The 18,763-nt window shown below is 42.1% G+C and overlaps 1 protein-coding gene across 4 annotated transcripts in view; it reads right to left on the bottom strand.

The window, feature by feature from the left end:
* Positions 1-18,763, bottom strand: part of LOC120416300 (platelet-derived growth factor receptor alpha) — a 101,770-nt gene that overhangs the window by 32,767 nt on the left and 50,240 nt on the right. For all 4 annotated transcript variants that reach the window (XR_005605323.2, XM_052707322.1, XM_039578019.1 and 1 more), the window contains exons 7-15: positions 11,899-12,095; positions 11,688-11,713; positions 11,425-11,449; positions 11,317-11,345; positions 11,085-11,206; positions 10,719-10,785; positions 8,544-8,709; positions 6,734-6,888; positions 196-380 (exon numbers count right to left, since the gene is read on the bottom strand). Coding sequence is in view for 3 of the 4 variants with exons in the window: in XM_052707322.1 (XP_052563282.1) it covers positions 196-380; positions 6,734-6,888; positions 8,544-8,709; positions 10,719-10,785; positions 11,085-11,206; positions 11,317-11,345; positions 11,425-11,449; positions 11,688-11,713; positions 11,899-12,095 (972 nt within the window). In the remaining variant the exon portion in view is untranslated. The remainder of the gene's footprint in view (positions 1-195; positions 381-6,733; positions 6,889-8,543; positions 8,710-10,718; positions 10,786-11,084; positions 11,207-11,316; positions 11,346-11,424; positions 11,450-11,687; positions 11,714-11,898; positions 12,096-18,763) is intronic.

Here is an 18,763-nt window from a genome sequence, read left to right as displayed (position 1 = left end):
CATGATTCGATTATCCGGAGCCTATACAAACCTTCGGATAATCGATACTTCGGATAATCGAGTCTGGACTGTATTTAGAAAATCAGTGTCGTTTACTTCATCCCAATATAAAACATACAGGAAAGCATTCATGCAAATGAGTTATACGAAACCTCAAGTTCTAGTGAATCGTGCCCGTATAATTACGACACTTACGACGCGTGTCCAATGTCCAGGTACTTAATGGTCGATCCAAACACCGTTATTTCAGATTGATTCGATGTTGACCGCTGCAAACTAGTGCTGTCGATTGGGTTCGCTGGGGTGCTGCAGGAGCCCTCCGATTTTTGCGCTGCTGTTCTGGCCTCATGTTTGAAACGAACTTTCCGCAAATACTCGAGCTGATTTGAAGATTTTAGAAACAAAGAAAAAAACATTATCATAAAATGTATCAACAGAAATAAAAGCAAAAACGTATTTTGTATTTAATTTGAATTTAACCTCTTTCCTCCCATACCAATACTACACCCAAAGTTAAAGACCAAGCGGATAGTCTTTTCGAAAAGAAACGAGAGGAAAGCACTATTTGGCGAGAGTATAGAGGAGAAAAGCAATTCGCGACAAAATTTTGAGGCTAGGAACTTTGACAGGTATGATTTCCATAAAGTATTCGCCTCCTTTTCTCTCCCACAGCAAACTGGGGACAATGTAGCTGTCAAACCAGCCCAAACTGTTAAAGTCACTCACAAAATGAACTTTGAGTGATTTGAGTTCATTTCTGACGTCACGATTTTCTCCTCTATAGACTTCTCGCGCTTACAACAACAACAAATCGTGTTCTTTCGTTCACTGGAACAGTTCATCCTATTGAGTGGTTTATAGCATAGCATAGCATAGCATAGCATAACGGGTCTGCACCACGCTGTAGGGGGTGCCACAATGGTCAATTCAATATTCTTAGACAATTTGATTGCTGCCCGGTACAACCAAGAATATCTAAGAACGTAAATTTCCACACTGTGCTCCAAGGCTACGCCCATACAGTCCCGTGGGGATTTGGGAGGGGATGTTTTTGTTGTTCACTAGTGGCAAAAGTGCAGGGAACCCATGCGACTTTTAAAAGTGAACGGAATATTTTTGGGAGGTTTGGAATGGGGGTTAGGGGAATTTCATCGGGCCGATGAAAATGGTTGAGTGCGTAATGTATTTAATGATTTGAATGTTTGTAAGTGTAAATGTGAGTCTGTAGTGTATTATCTAATAAGCATATAGTTTTGTAATAATGATAAATAATAAATAAAATAAATTTAGTAAATAAAATAAATATAATAAATATAATAAATACAATCAAGATGATTCCAGGAAGCTGTAAAAAAAAACAGTTATTTAAAATATAAATGCTCCAGATGGTTCCCATGCTGTTTTAGAAAGTTTCGTTAATTTAAGCAGTTTGATCATATATGGTATGAGGAGATGGTATATTACAGGAAAGGAATAGGATAAGGAATAATATGAACATTTAAATAAATCATATAGTGCGTAGACAAATTTATATGTAGACATTTGATTTAAAATAATTCCAGGAAGCTGTAAAAAATGAAAATAATTTTAAAACTAATACTCCAGATGGAAACACAAATAAAACAACAAAGACACAAGAATCCTAAAACGCGGCTTCGCACCTTCCACATAATTCGACATGAACACGATCACGAATACAGCACAAAAAGAACGCCACAAAAATCCATCTTCCCGGCGCTGCTGCTCACACGATAATGACGCGCAATAATATTCATTAGCACAATGACCCCCCTCACCGCATGCATGATATGAACACGATCACGAATCAGTTCATCCTATTGAGTGGTTTATATGGACAAATGACCATCACTTAGTCACCGAACCATGGTGGCTGATATAGAAGAGAAAATCGTGACGTCAGAAATGAACTCAAATCACTCAAAGTTCATTTTGTGAGTAACTTCAAACGATAGGGGAGAAAATCGTGACGTCAGGAATGAACTCAAATCACTCAAAGTTTATTTTGTGAGTGACTTTAACAGTTTGGCCTAGTTTGACAGCTACATTGTCCCCCGGTTTTCTGTGGGAGAGAAAAGGAGGCGAATACTTTATGAAAAATCATACTTGTCAAAATTCCTAGCCTCAACATTTTCTCGCGAGTTGATTTTCTCCTCTATGGCAAAGGTAAACACTAAAACTGATCAGAGGCTATCTGTTAGCTTATATAGTTCGCATGAAATGTGGCAACAGTCAGTGGTGCAAATTTTGCCTCGTCTCCTGCTTTCTTGGAACTGTCACGCGAGAATATTGCACCATTGTTGCCACATTTCATGCGGACTATATAAGCCAACAATTAGTGTTTACCGAACATCCGTCAGAGACGGATCCACGGTGGTAATTTTATTGCTCACACACACACATGCACACATTGAAAGACATAGGTTGTGCACCAAGTTGGGAGGAATTCTGTTCTAATGAAGATTGTTAGGACGGTCACCCGAAAACCAAATGATTTGGGGCAATGGGGTTGGGACCAAACTGGTAGGATATTGGCCACACCCGGAGTGGTCATGGCCCTGGGGAAGGTCCTACCATACCATACCAATCAGCATAGCGCACCAGGTACGCGTGCTGTAGCAAGAAGACGCTTCCATCTTTCTCGGTCTTGGGCTGCTACTCTCCAATTTCCCAGGTTACAGATTTTCCGGATATCACCATTCACTTGATCTCCCCACCGTGCGCGCGGTTTCCCTGCTCTCCTGCCTGTTCCGCCAGCTGGTTTAGCGCGGTCAAAAAGCAGTCTGACAGGCTGGCCCTCGTCCATTCGGGCGACATGGCCGGCCCACCTGAGCCTCCCGATCTTCGCCTGGGTGGCGATGGTCGGTTCTTCAAGAAACGCGTGCAGTTCGTGGTTCATGCGTCGTCGCCACACTCCGTCAGACACCTGCACTCCACCGTAGATCGTTCGTAGCACCTTCCGTTCAAAAACTCCAAGGGCACGTTCGTCCTCCTGCCGCATCGTCCAGGTCTCGTGGCTATAGAGAACTACCGGTCTAATCAGTGTTTTGTACATCGTCAGCTTCGTGCGGCGTTGCACTCGATCCGATGTGAGGGTCTTCCGTAATCCGAAGTAGGCACGATTCCCAGCAAAAATACGAGTCCGGATCTCTTTGCTGGTGTCGTTGTCGGCGGTTACCAGCGATCCCAAGTACACGAACTCGCTCACCTCCTCCAACTCATCACCATCCACAGTTAGAGGGGTGAGACTTGGGGGGCCGATGTCCTTCGAACCCCTTCCTCTCATGTACTTCGTCTTCGTCGTATTCATGCCAAGTCCTACACGCCTTGCTTGTACCTTCAGTCGGGTGTAGACGTCCTTCACCGTCTCCAGGTTTCTTGCTACAATGTCGATGTCATCGGCAAAAGCAAGCAACTGGTAGGACTTGTTCATAATCGTGCCACTCGTTTCGATGCCCGCCCTTCGAATAATGCCCTCAAGGACGATGTTAAACAGCGCACAGGATAAGCCATCACCTTGCCGCAGCCCTCGGCGTGATCCAAAGGGTTCCGCTAAGTCCCCCGAAACACGCACGTGACACATCACACCGTCCAAAGTAGCCTTGATCAGCCGAGTCAGTTTATCCGGAAACCCGTTCTCGTGCATAATCTGCCATAGCTGCTCGCGGTCGACTGTATCATAGGCCGCCTTGAAGTCGATAAAGATGTGATGTGTGGGCACGTTGTACTCACGACATTTCTCGAGGATTTGTCGGAGACAAAATATTTGGTCCGTGGTGGCGCGCGCGCCAGTAAAGCCCGCTTGGTAGGGCCCCACGAACCTCCTTGCATGGGGTGACAGCTGGCGGCAGAGGATCTGGGAGAGGATTTTGTAGGCCGCGTTGATAAGCGTGATGCCGCGGTAGTTTCCGCAGTCCAGCTTATCGCCCTTTTTGTAGATGGGGCACACGACACCATCCATCCACTCCTCCGGTAGCTTCTCCTCCTCCCAGATCTTGGAGATCACGCAGTGAAGCGCCCTCGCCAGTTTCTCTCCTCCATATTTGAAGAGCTCACCGGGTAACCGATCCTTGCCGGCAGCTCTGTTGTTCTTCAGCTTCCTGATCTCCCTCTTCACCGTCTCTAGATCAGGCGCCGGGAACTGTTCATCAGCTGCGGGCGCTCCAAGGTTGACTCCAATGCCGTCTCTGTCCGCTTCATCGCCGTTGAGGTGCTCGTTGAAGTACTGCTTCCACCTTTCCAACACCTCGCTCTTGTTTACGATCAGGTTTCCACCGTTGTCCCTGCACACGTCGGCTCGCGGCACGAAGCCTTTGCGGGACCGGTTCACCTTCTCGTAAAACTTCCGCGTTTCGTTAGCTCGGAATAGCTGCTCCATTTCCGCGCAATCTCGGTCTTCCTGCTGGCGCTTCTTAAGCTTGAAGACCGCGACCTGCCGATTCCGAGCCTGCCGGTATCGTTCCACGTTCCCTCTCGTCGCCTTGTGCAGCTTCCTGTCGTAAGCTGCTTTCTTCTCGGCGGTAATCCGTTGGCACTCGTCGTCGTACCAATCATTCCGACTGACTCGGATCGCACTACCCAGTGTGGCTTCCGCTGCACTGCCGATGGCTGAGCGTATGCGACTCCAACCATCTTCGAGCGAGGCTGCGCCAAGTTCCTCCTCACCTGGCAGATTCGCTTCCAGCTGCTGCGCGTAACTGTGGGCCACTTCCCCGTTCTGGAGACACGCGGTGTTGAACGGAGGGGCCCGCCGGCTTCGGCGTTGGTTGAACACCGTCGACAGCTTTGAGCGCATGTCAACTCCAACTAGGTAGTGGTCCGAGTCAATATTCGCACCGCGAAAGGTGCGCACGTGCGTTACGTCCGAGAAGAATCGGCCGTCGATCAGGACGTGGTCGATTTGCGTTTTCGTCCGTTGATCAGGTGATGTCCAGGTGGCTTTGTGGATGTCCTTTCGAGGAAAATAGGTGCTCCTGACCACCATTCCACGGGAGGCTGCAAAGTCGATGCAGCGTTGGCCGTTGTCGTTGGTGACCGCATGTAGACTTTCTGGGCCTATTGTCGGTCGAAACATTTCCTCCCTTCCGAACCGAGCGTTCATGTCCCCAATGATGATCTTTACATCCTGCCGCGGACAGCCGTCGTACATCTCCTCCAGCGTCGCGTAGAATGCTTCCTTCTCATCGTCGGTCTTTTCTTCGTGGGGGCAGTGCACATTGATAATGCTATAGTTAAAGAACCGGCCTCGTATTCTTAACTTGCACATCCGCTCGCTGATCGCCGTGAAGCCGAACACGCGATCCTGCATCTTGCCCCGCACGATAAAGCCGGTACCCAGCTTCTTGTCCTTGCCGCCGCTCAGAAAAAAACGGGAATTGGTCTGCCGACCTGGCCAGTCGAGCACCTGCTCCTCCTCCAAGCACACCTCCTGCAGTGCCACAACATCGAAGTTGCGAGGTTGCAACTCATTCGCCAATGCGAACTGGAAACCCAAAAAGTTCAGGGATCTGCAGTTCCAAGAACCGAGTCGCCAATCGGTGATCTGCTTTTCAATGGGCTTCTGCCGTTTGCTCCGGATTTCCAATCTTCTTGCCATTCGCGATCCTCTTTTTCGGTAGGCAGCCTTATCAGGGCCGCGCTACCTAGTCTCGGGGTGGAGAACCACCTAAGGGCTACCGAGACCTAGCCCCGGTTTTCTCACGCTACCGTAACGGGGCTTTTATCTCGAAGCCTAACGGTCTTCATATCCGGAAGAGGACGTCCTGCGTTTGTGCGTGTATGCGCTTCACTTTACAGCACAGAATTTTTCACAACAGCACAATAAAATAATTTTTATTTTATTTTAGCAAAAAAAAAGTTAAAAAACTTTTCTCGTTTTCTTTTTTTCAAAAACGCACTCTCAGCACACCGCGCGCGGTTTCGTTTAGTGTGTGTATACGCAATGGACACAACAGCACTGCCACAGGCCTTGTTGCCTGGTCCTACCGGGGACATTTATTGAACCATGCGACTTAGGGCAATCTGGGTATCAAAATTCATGGTTTTTAATACTGGTAATGAAAATAATCATTCTGACCAGATTGGCCACACTCGGAGTGGGCAGTGCCCTGGGGAAGGTTCTCCAGGGAGGACATTTACGGAACCATACAAATTGGGGCAATATGGGTATCAAAATTCATGGTTTTTGATACTGGTAATGAAAATGGCCATTTTGGCAGTATTGGTCACACCCAAAGTGGCCAGTGCCCCGGGGCAAATGATTTTGGCCAAGGATCTCCCAGACCATGATTTGGTTATCATTATTAACCTTGCAATATACATTTTTTAAAACCCTTTCAGGCCTGAATTTAAAAAAAAAGTTAATGGTGCGAAAATGGATCTTAGGCTTCATTCATAAAGTACGTCACGCTAAAATCAGCCAAAATTTATCCCCCCCCCCCTCCACCCCTTTGTCACGCTTTTCCTATACTTACAACACGCAATGTCACACTTGCTCAGACCCCCCCCTCCCCCCCTAGAGCGTGACATACTTTATGGATGACGCCTTATGACCATACGACAATTATAGGCTAGTTTTGGGGCCTAAATGCCGCAGTCCGGTCAACAAAAAGGTTCCTTTTGTGTCACAAGAGTTTTGATGCCATTCTGAGTAGAGTGTATGAAATTCAAAATCAGGGTAAATATATAATGCTGTTAAAAACTTAATGATACATACCAAATCGCCACAGCCAATGTACTCCATTATCATCGTCAGTGGTTCCTTGATGGTGCAGCATCCGAGGAGAGTAACGATGTTGGGATGCCGACCGACGCGTTTCATCATTGCAATCTCGTCCAAGAATTCATCGAATGCATCCGTCTTTGAGCTCTCTGTGGAACAAATTGAGAAGCCTTAGGTTTGATTACGCCTCTTGGCATTTATAAACATTTGTAGCGCGCCATATCATTAAAATGCATTGCAACAGCACAAACGTTAATGTAGCCACACGTGCCGCGTAAGATTTTACTGCAGAAATGATTCGTTGAAGTGGGTTGAGTTTGAGCACGGAGTCTTTGCTTACAAAGAGAACACCGTAAGCACGGCTCTGCCCCTTCAATAGAATAACACTGACAGGCATGCCAGATTTTGAAGATTTTCGGGCACATCACAAAAACGCAAATGAGTTTAACTTGATGGCAAAATAATATTTTACAAATCTGTTTTTGGCAAAAGAAGCAAAACATTGTTATCTTTTTCGTGAGTAATTCATTTAATTAAAAATCATCGAATAAAATGGCAAAACAATACGTTTGAGCATTGAGCCTGTGCTCGAAAATCTTCAAATGTGGCATCCCTGAACACTGATTTTTAACTGATGTCACTTCAGCGGGGAAACGGTTAGCAAGGAAAATGTAAGTTCTCGTATTGGCCACCAGGTGGCGTCATTGAAATCCCCTTTCCCTGCTAACTTCACATCGTCAGCAGGGAAAAAAGTTGTTAAAATAGCAGGGAAAGTGTTCATCACAAATTTCCCTGCTAACGTAAGGGACCATCCATAAACCACGTGGACACTTTTTTGAATTCTCAGACCCCCCCCCCCCCCCCCCTCCCAAAGATTTCCACGTGGTTAATGAATGGTCCTTAAGCAGGAATTTTGGAAAAATAATTCGTATCGTACATTGCTTTTTTATAAATGGTTACAGGGCCAGAAAGAAAAAATAAATGTCTGGGAATCTGTTGATCACCAAAATATAAGTTTTGAAGTTGATGTTAACTTAAATTATTTGGAAAAATGCCTATTCAAGGTACATTTCCTGATCTTTAAGTTCATTTCTGGCTCATAAGTATTACGTTAGCAGGGAAAGGGAGCGTTCTTTTAGAACGTAATGCAAAATTTTGATTTTTTTGGAATTCCTAAATATAAAAAAAAAATTACGATACAAACCATTTTTCAAAAAATACTGCTTACGTTAGCAGGAAAATTTCTCAAGAAAACTTTCCCTGCTGTCTTCACAACTATTTTCTCTGCTGACGATATGAAGTGGGCAGGGAAAGTGGAATTCAATGACGCCATCTGGTGGCCAAAACAAGAACTATTTTTTCCTGCGTTTCCCTGCTGAAGTAACATCAATGATTTTTATTCTAAAAAACTAAAGCAGCTATAATACACTTGACTTAAAAATTAAATTTGCACACTTTAAAATTAAGACTGTCCAATCCCGAAACTTAAAATAAGGATTTCCAACGCAAACATTTTTAAAACACTGTTTAAAAAAATCTTTTTTCAAAAAAAACAGTGCATGGACCTTATGTGGTTTAGCCCAGTACATGTTTAAAAATAATAATCTTTAGACAAACCTTACCAGTTGGGAAATATTTGAATAAAATTAAATCCTATCAATTTCACTCCGGATTACGTTATTAACAACTCTACGGGGTATCTTTAAGCAACAGAGCTTACTTCGAAACATAAAGGACAAGATAACACTAACTCGAGCTAGTTATTTTTAGTATTTCCAAAAGTTACGTTGTACATTGAACTTACTTTTAAGTTGTTTTACGGCCACTATCAAAGGGTCAGGACATCCCGCGATGTTGACTGCACTGGCCATGAAAACGCGACCAAAGGCCCCCTTGCCGATTTCACGTCCGATCCGCAGACAGGTGTGGGCCACCTCAAGCATATCAGCATCACCTCGTGCGCGAGCCTCCTGGAGTGCGTTGGAGAAGAGAAGGTTTTTGTTTAACAGCAGTCCTATTTGAATATGCAGTATATATTTCGGGATAGTTTTCAAAAGGTCCTAACCGCCAATATAAACAAAGCCGTTTTTAAATTGATTCTCGTTTGATTTGCGAATAATCGACTTAAAAAATGCTTTAAGTTGTTCGTCTTTACGCACTTTAAATCGCACTTCACTGATAAGGGACCACCCATAAACCACGTAGACACTTTAAGGAGCGGGGGAAATGTCCACGATGGGAGGTTACGATTTCCAAAAAAGTGTCCACGTGGTTTATGAATGGTCAAATTTAATTTGTTTTTGAGAAAACCAATCAGTAACAACATTTCAAGAGGGCGATAAAGCGAACTAAATTGTTTATAAACACCCTCCAACATCTCAAAATTTCGAAACTACGTTATTTTACAAGCAAAAAACAAAAGGGTCAATGAAATCAATCAAAACAAACCAATTCAAGTTTCCGCCCTTTTGTTTTCAGCCCATAACGAGAGGCGAATATTGCGTTTAACACAACTTCCGACGTTTATTTAGAAACACAAAATTTTCGTTATTTATTTGTGAGTTTGAACCTGCAAATTCACAAAATAATCTAAATGTGTGTTTATGACTACTATACTATGTACAACAAAAAAAGAACTGTATCTTACAGTTGATACAGTTACTACATTGAACACAAAACATTTTTTTTATATTAATTTTCGTAGCATCGGATCTGCATCGGATCGGTTTTTGGAACACCCGGGAATTCTGGGTTGAGCAGTTTGAAGAACAAAAAGTTAGCATAGGAGGCAAACCACACAAAACCATCGCACATAAAAGTCAAATCAACTGAAAACAATCCAAAACGCATTTTTCTGCATCGATAAACATATTTAGCATGTTTGGGCTGGATTAAAAATATTTTGAATTTTTATGAACATCCAATGAACAGCACCGCAAAAACTTTTTTTTTTTGGGAAAATTTTCGTCAATACCCTAAGTATTTTGGAAACTAATGATTGTAAAACAACTGGACAGGTGTAAAATGCATTTTAAACACTTTTTTCATTGAAATGTTAAAATCGTGGCTCGTAAATCAAATTTTTATTTTATACAAATGACACTTTCCCATAATTTACGGGGCCATAATTTCAAAATCAATTTTACGCACTTTTGAAATGTTAGTCTTGATTTAAAAAATAAAAAATATAAAATATTCTTTACGAAGAGATCGGAAAATTTCACGATTATGTTTAATATTTTTACATTGAAAATCGGACCATTACCTAGTTACTGAGATATCGACATTAGAAAATGGTGGGATGTTTGAGTGACACATAGAAAACATCAATTTTCCTGTTTTAAAATCTTTGCATGGCAATATCTCAGCCACAAAAGGTCGTATCAACAAAGTTCAAAAAGCAAAATATAGAGGATTTTCTCCGCTTTTCAAAATTATTTTTTTCAAAGGTGGGCAAAGAGTTACCTAAAAATGGCTTGAACTTGAAAACGGTGCACTTTATCAAAATTTCACTTAAGTACTTTTTGATTGCAAATTTGATTTTGCATCGAAAAATGAAGTTGAAGACACCAAATCGATCAAAAATTCCTTCAAAAGAAACAGATTTTTGAATTTTCATCTATCATTTTGTATGGACAGCTGCCAAATTTGTATGGAAAATTATATGGACAAACTAATGATGCAAAATGGCATACAAGTCGCCATACAATTTTGGGGGCTGGTCATTCAAAATTGGTATGTGATTTTCTGATGGATATGGCGTTTTTGGCAAAGTGTTATGGTTAGGACTTTTAAAAAAGTAATTGGATTCCTAGGTTTGAGCAGAAACTTTCAATAGAGACCACAAAATACCTGGGGTCGTTAAAGTGGATGGTTTGATTTGATTCATGCCCTTAACTTGAAAATCAGTGGGTTTAAATTTGTTACTTGATTTATCAAAAGAGTATTAAGGGATTTTATTTAAAAAAAATCTACTTACCTCAATTTCCTTTTCGACGTAAAGACGATTTTCTTCCATTGGAATTGAAGGAAAATGATGATTTTCACTGAAACAGTAAATATGTATGAAGATTAGCAAAAGACGAAAAATTACTTTTTAAACGTCTGCCAGAACGTTATGTGATCCCAGAAAACACAACGAAACACAAAGCGTGAGGCCTGCATCACAGAGTATCCCAGAGAACACTGGCATTTGATCGCACGCCTGCTACCTGCAAACCTTATGAAGCCACACAATAGAATGATTTTTTTTACGAATTGTTCTCTCCAAGTTACTCTGTGCCTGCACGTTGACCGAGGTTCCACTGTTTTTTTTTTATAAAACTTCAAATAAAAACATACATACCTTGCTACGACTTTCGGCCAGTTTTGCTTAACTCTACGTAATTTGCGTTTTCGCCGGATATTGACCGTAGCACTCACTAACACACCCAGCAAAATCAGAACCCCCAGTGCAATAGCTGTGGCCTGGAAAAATATTTTTTTAATCTTTGTTTATGGCAATAAAAGCCATTCACAAAACACATTGCATTTTTGTTACTGTGTGGCTTGCGTATGACCCCTTATCCGAAAAGTACCTTAATTGCTCTGGAATCTGCAGCAACCGCTTAAAAACAAAAATAAAAACAAAATGTCAAGGGAATATTTTTTATTTCAATTTAAATTAATTCAAGAATTAAACTTACCTTCTTCGGACGGAATAGCATCGGGCTGTAAAAGTTTAAAGCGAATGATCATTGTATGAGTAGAAGTAGCGACTGTAATAGCAAATAACATCAAAGGTTTTAAAAATAGACTCCTTGTCCATCACTCTGCACATTTTCATCATGAAATTAATTGAAAGCAGCTGTAAGTTCACAGCTCTTTTAAAAATATCAAAAGCAGCATCATCTGATTTTATTTGCTGTTTATCAATTCCTTAAAATTACATAATACGAAATTAACTTACCCGAGAATCCTTAACCGAAAGAAAAACTGCAAGGAAACAAAATTACCAACACGAATTCTCATTTCCTTTGAATTGTGCAACTTTCATGTTTTACCTTGCCTTAATTGAAAGTTGGTTTAATGATAAATCAAAATTTTTACCTAATTAATGTTGGGAACTCCAAAAAAACACGATAAAACAAAAAACTTGCATAAAACATCGTCATAAATACCTCTGACTGGTGAAGCCTCGGAAAAGCACCGTCTGCTGTCGTACAGGGCAGCATGCACGAGAAAAATCGTCTTGTTACCCTGGAAATCGGCAACGTTAAATTGGAAACCGCCGGCTGACGCCACGGGCAAGTTGAACGATTTTTTGCTGCTCTCCTGTCCACCCCAATGCAGGTCCTCGTTCAGTCCCCGGCGAACGCTAAACGAAGTGGAAAAGGTGAATGACTTATTCATACTACTTTGTTAATATTTTTTTTTGTTAATATTCACTGAATACTGCAAGAAAAAAAATAACACTGCTTATGCACTGCAACTCATGCCAAATATTTTTACCAGAAAAAGTTATGATGATTGCGTAAAAAAAACTGTTTGCTAGATAACGCTAACAAACGTGCATTAAAAGTTTGTCTCCTTTACTAAATATTAAACAAAATAAAGTTATTTGCTGAAAATCACTTTAATTTGAGTTTCCCAACTTAAAATATTCATTCATAGCCCATTGAGAACACAATTTGGTTTGAATATGAAAATTAATAATAACATAGCATAATAGTTTTTATTTGTTATTAAATTGTTTATAAAACTCATTTAAACTTCATTTTACTGACTATTTATTCACTCAAATGTATAAAAAGCGTCATTATTCGAAATTTGGACACTTGGTACTCTTATCGTTTAAGTAATACAGTAAGTAAATCTTTCCCAGTTCCTAAGGGAGACAACCTTGGAGAGTCGATGCATCTGTGCTCTCTTATGCTAACTAGATAAGAAAATCAGCAAGCTAAGTATAAGAGAGCACAGAGGCATCGGAGTATAGAGGCCGGCAGTTATAAAGATAATTCAAATCAAGAATCAAATCAAATTATTCGCTCTACAACATTGCCTTGGCGTTCTCGATTGCGAGATTCCTACTCGAAACTAGGTGTCCGTAGGCTTGATTGTTGAGGCAATTGCAAACCTGTTCTAACACCTAAGCTTCCATCCACCCCGGGATTCGAACTGACGAATCCAAAGGTCGTCAGTTAGTCAGTTAGTCCAACTGCCTACCAGCGACTCCACCGAGACAGGACCCAGGGATACGACTCCTACACCTGGACTGAGCTAACGACCTAAACTCTAGGTTAGACCAGGGCCAACATTTACTTCTCCGTCCGACGGAAGGCGTGATCAGACAAATCTCGTCTCAAAAAATGCCACCGGGACTTTCTAGGATCGAACCCAGACCGACCCAGAACCACGGGTCCCGGCCCAAAAAAAAGAGGATTGTTGGTCCAAGAAGGGTTTTTTTTCTGTATATTTATAGAGACTTTACACCATTGTGCATTCGTTCAAATTCAAATTTTGTTCTTAAATTATAGAGTTTTTCATGTTTATCTTCATTATTTTCTTCCTGGATTTTAGAAGTTATCTCATAACACTTCTCCCTATAATAGTTTGCTGTTACTATATTTTCATCTTCTTCATCTGTTTCTTCTTCAGCCATCTCTCTTCGTTTTGTTGCTAATTCGTCATCCGCGTCCAAATATGCCTGTACGCGTTTCCGGGATCTGCGATTGTGCTTAGTTAGGACGGTCTCGAATCCATCGTTGGCTGCTTCGTCAATTTCATTTGTTTGCCTTGCATTTTGGTCTGGTTTACTGTTGTTGCTTTTTCTGCTGCTACTGCTTGGCTCAGGTTCAATCAGTTGTGTACTGCTTTTTTGGTTCACCTTTTTATTTGATTCTGCACTTTTTGTGTTCTTAGCTTTGAGTTTGCAAAGCGATTTTCTTGCCTTGTATCGTCACTGCTGCAACAGCATTATTTACAGCGATTGATTTCGACGTTGACTGTTTCAGCAACATCCGCAGGGTCCGAGCTCCATTTGGGATTCCTGGGAAGAAGTTAATCCAGCGGTCGTTGGTGATGGTCAAAATTTCGCCGTATTTACTCATCACTTTGACTACGTCGTCATTGCTTATACCTAGAGGTAGGTCAAGCACACGAACTTCCGTAGCGTTGTTTTCCATGTAAATCGGGATTTTGCAACCCTGATACACCAGAGGTTTGTCGATAATGGACGAGGCCATTGCTGAGTCGGCGAACTGCAACACGGCTATTCTTCTTCTCAATTGCAACGCTAACAAGTTTTCTAGGTTTACTTGTAGGTCTGCGAATTTTTTTTTTACAAACTTTGGGCTTGGTTGGGTTTGGAGTTGGCAAAAATCCAGAACCACACTGTTTTTGTCCACGGTGCACATTTAAAAAAAGCGGCGACGCGCACACAAACTGCAGACTGGTGTTGAGAATGCGACTTGTAAGGTCGGCGGCCACTTTGCAACTGCAAGCAGGGATTTGAACCCCGATCTACCGCTTACGAGGCGGAAGCGTTACCACACATCGTCGCTTGTTTGCTATCTCTTGACTTGTCCTATTTTTTCTAAGTTTTTTTAATTATAATTTTTAAATTTCAATGACTTGTTGTGCTTCGAAATCCGGATACATTTGTTTAGAATTCCGAACACACGGTTAAGTTTCCTTGAAGTATGGGCTGAAGTTTTAGTGCACGGTATTTGCTAGGTCTCTCACGGTGCTCAAAATACCGTTATTATGAAGAAAAAAAATATGCAATCCGAGATTTTGGTGTCTATCGATTCCTTACACCATAACGCACATCTGAGCAAAAAATGAAAACATTCGCTGATGTAGTTTTCGAGATACAGCCCTTTTAAGATGTTACATCCGATTTTCAATACGAAAACCAAACAATCTATACAATTTCGGCATTTCAAAGAATATGCATTTCGAGATAATGATGAATTTTGCTTTATATGACTGTCAAGTATCTCTGGACAAAGTTTCAGAAGGTTTGCTGATGTAGTTCTCGAGATACAGCCATTTTATAATGTTATTTCCGATTTTTTAAAGAAAATCTATAAAATCAATACAATTTCAGCATTTCAAAGAATATGCATTTTGACATAATGATGAATTTTGCTTCATATGACTGTCAAGTATCTCTGGGCAAAGTTTCAGAAGGTTTGCTGATGTAGTTCTCGAGACACAGCCATTTTATAATGTTATTTCCGATTTTTTAAAAGAAAATCTATAAAATCAATACAATTTCAGCATTTCAAAGAATATGCATTTCGACATAATGATGAATTTTGCTTCATATGACTGTCAAGTATCTCTGGGCAAAGTTTCAGAAGGTTTGCTGATGTAGTTCTCGAGATACAGCCATTTTAAAATGTTATTCTTCGATAGACACCAAAATCTCGGATTGCATATTTTTTTTCATAATAATGGTATTTTGAGCACCGTGATCTCTGCTATTAACAGCAAACAATAGATATTTTGAATAACAATTTGCTAGGCTTGAAAGAATTAAAAACCATACATTTCGGCTTTGCTTTCCCATTTATTTAATTTTCATGACGATTTCATTGTTTGACATTGAAACTCGATAAAGAACATCATTTGTGCAGCTCTCAATGCCTCACCTTTAGGCATTCACAGATATCTGAGATATTCAACAAAAAACGAAAAACAAAACTCCCTGCATCGTTGTCACTGGTCATAGGAAATGAGTTTCGACCTGATCGTGCTTTCTTGAAACACCCCGAAAATTGCTGTAAGTGCGACAACTGGCCAAAGGAATCTAGTCAGTCAGTCAGTTTTTTTTTTATTTGATGGGGGCTAGATCTAATGATTGATTAATAAATAGAGACAAATTAAAATTCTATGGCATTTTTTATGGTTGAACATACTTTTTTTATGGAAAATTTTCGGAAATGTCTTCTAGAGCTAAATTTAATGCGCTTTTTCTAAAAAATCTTCGGTTTCCTTTTTTATATACCCATATTTGCTTAAGCCCCTGCCAAATCACAAAATGCGATTATACGATATTCTTAAGATAATCAGAACATGAGAAAACATTAACCTAAAATAGTTCTGTGAGTAAAAAATCAATCGAAATGGAACGAAAACCGAGATTTGACCGAACTTGTAAGCGATTTAAATTGCAGCTAATACCCGCAAATAAAATTCCAAAAGGGCGTAGCTCCAAAACATAACAGTTTGCACGAAATTATATTCCAGATTCGGATTCAGCGGCCAAAATTACTATAAGCAGTGAACAGCCCACACAAAGTAGGAAATCGACAAACGTTGCTAAGAGTTGAGAAAGCCATAGTCTGGAGCAAATTATTCTACGGCATAGAAATTTACGGATCCGCCTTAGATCTTGTGGAGACTGAGTCTCCCACGTGTCGGAATCCCTGACGTGGCCGAGCCACCACCGTACTGTTCGACCGCTGCTGAGGAACTGTCTGTGCTGCCGAACGCTGACAGCTGTGAGAGCTAACGTGCGGAGGCAGGGGGTTGACATCCCTGCACACATATTGAGATCCATAGACAGGGGGGCGCTATGCGGGCCCACACATCTCCCCCTTCTCCCTTGCAGCCACCACGATATACACGCCTCTACGACGACCGTCAGATGAAAGAGGAAGATGCTGCTCGCGAATTGTTTTTTCGATTATCCTTTCTTTTGATGTATTTTCCAACACATTTTTACAAAACAATTTTTGTCTTCTCTATGCTATGTTCGCTATGCTGCCATACACATTTTTATTAATGACTAGTGAATGTATCTCTCCACTCTTTTCTACTTTCACTCTTTCCTTACCTTTACCAGGCATGACCTTTCAGCAAGTGTTCATTAGTCGTTGCGGCCTTTCAGTTAGTTCACAACGGACGGCCTTGCAGTGAGAGATCACAAGCCAGACAGTGAGTGTTCACCAGTCGTTGTTGAATCGTTGCGACCTATTCAGTGAGATCACAAGCCGGAAGGGCCTTTCAGTGAGAGCTCACAAGCCGTTGTTGAATCGTTGCGGCCTATTCAGTGAGTTCACAAGCCGGAGGGGCCTTTCAGTGAGAGCTCACAAGCCGTTGTTGAATCGTTGCGGCCTATTCAGTGAGTTCACAAGCCGGAGGGGCCTTTCAGTGAGAGCTCACAAGCCGTTGTTGAATCGTTGCGGCCTATTCAGTGAGTTCACAAGCCGGAGGGGCCTTTCAGTGAGAGCTCACAAGCCGTTGTTGAATCGTTGCGGCCTATTCAGTGAGTTCACAAGCCGGAAGGGCCTTTCAGCGAAAGCTCACAAGCCGTTGTTGAATCGTTGTGGCCTATTCAGTGAGTTCACAAGGCGGAGGGGCCTTTCAGTGAGAGCTCACAAGCCGTTGTTGAATCGTTGCGGCCTATTCAGTGAGTTCACAAGCCGGAGGGGCCTTTCAGTGAGAGCTCACAAGCCGTTGTTGAATCGTTGCGGCCTATTCAGTGAGTTCACAAGCCGGAAGGGCCTTTCAGTGAGAGCTCACAAGCCGTTGTTGAATTGTTGCGGCCTATTCAGTGAGTTCACAAGCCGGAAGGGCCTTTCAGTGAGAGCTCACAAGCCGTTGTTGAATCGTTGCGGCCTATTCAGTGAGTTCACAAGCCGGAAGGGCCTTTCAGTGAGAGCTCACAAGCCGTTGTTGAATCGTTGTGGCCTATTCAGTGAGTTCACAAGCCAGAGGGGCCTTTCAGTGAGAGCTCACAAGCCGTTGTTGTCTTCTCACAAGTCGTTAAGTAAAGCAAGCAATCTCCTCTTCTACAACGTCAAACAGTTTTCTTCGACCACTTCCTTACGGTCCTTTCACACCCATCATCTACGCACAATCCGCGTTATTTTCTACTGTATTCAGCAATCAGGTGCTTTAATAACAATAAGAAGACACATATTGTTCATACCATTCTCAAAAATCATGCGAAAACAAAAACTTGAGAACAAATGTTTTTTGCAGACAAACTAAGAAAACTGTACAGATATTGAAAGTCTGACACCCCTGCCGACCTGTCATTTCTTTCTCCCTCTCACGCAATTCAATTTTTTCAGACTCCTCATTCTACCTTCTCCAAAAACAAAACACTGCACGCCACAAGAATGCGTCACCGCTTTTTTTAAAACTCACCTGCCACCGCGCTGAGGGGATGTCGAGAAAAAAAAACACAAGATTTCAACAGAAAAGAAATCTTTCTTCTGACAGGATTCGCCATTGTGGAGACTGAGTCTCCCACGTGTCGGAATCCCTGACGTGGCCGAGCCACCACCGTACTGTTCGACCGCTGCTGAGGAACTGTCTGTGCTGCCGAACGCTGACAGCTGTGAGAGCTAACGTGCGGAGGCAGGGGGTTGACATCCCTGCACACATATTGAGATCCATAGACAGGGGGGCGCTATGCGGGCCCACACATCTCCCCCTTCTCCCTTGCAGCCACCACGATATACACGCCTCTACGACGACCGTCAGATGAAAGAGGAAGATGCTGCTCGCGAATTGTTTTTTCGATTATCCTTTCTTTTGATGTATTTTCCAACACATTTTTACAAAACAATTTTTGTCTTCTCTATGCTATGTTCGCTATGCTGCCATACACATTTTTATTAATGACTAGTGAATGTATCTCTCCACTCTTTTCTACTTTCACTCTTTCCTTACCTTTACCAGGCATGACCTTTCAGCAAGTGTTCATTAGTCGTTGCGGCCTTTCAGTTAGTTCACAACGGACGGCCTTGCAGTGAGAGATCACAAGCCAGACAGTGAGTGTTCACCAGTCGTTGTTGAATCGTTGCGACCTATTCAGTGAGATCACAAGCCGGAAGGGCCTTTCAGTGAGAGCTCACAAGCCGTTGTTGAATCGTTGCGGCCTATTCAGTGAGTTCACAAGCCGGAGGGGCCTTTCAGTGAGAGCTCACAAGCCGTTGTTGAATCGTTGCGGCCTATTCAGTGAGTTCACAAGCCGGAGGGGCCTTTCAGTGAGAGCTCACAAGCCGTTGTTGAATCGTTGCGGCC

This window comes from Culex pipiens, chromosome 2, assembly GCF_016801865.2.
Source record: "Culex pipiens pallens isolate TS chromosome 2, TS_CPP_V2, whole genome shotgun sequence".
NCBI classification, from domain to species: Eukaryota; Metazoa; Arthropoda; class Insecta; order Diptera; family Culicidae; genus Culex; species Culex pipiens.
Note: the sequence above shows the minus strand (reverse complement) of the source record. Positions and strands in the feature narration are given on the sequence as shown.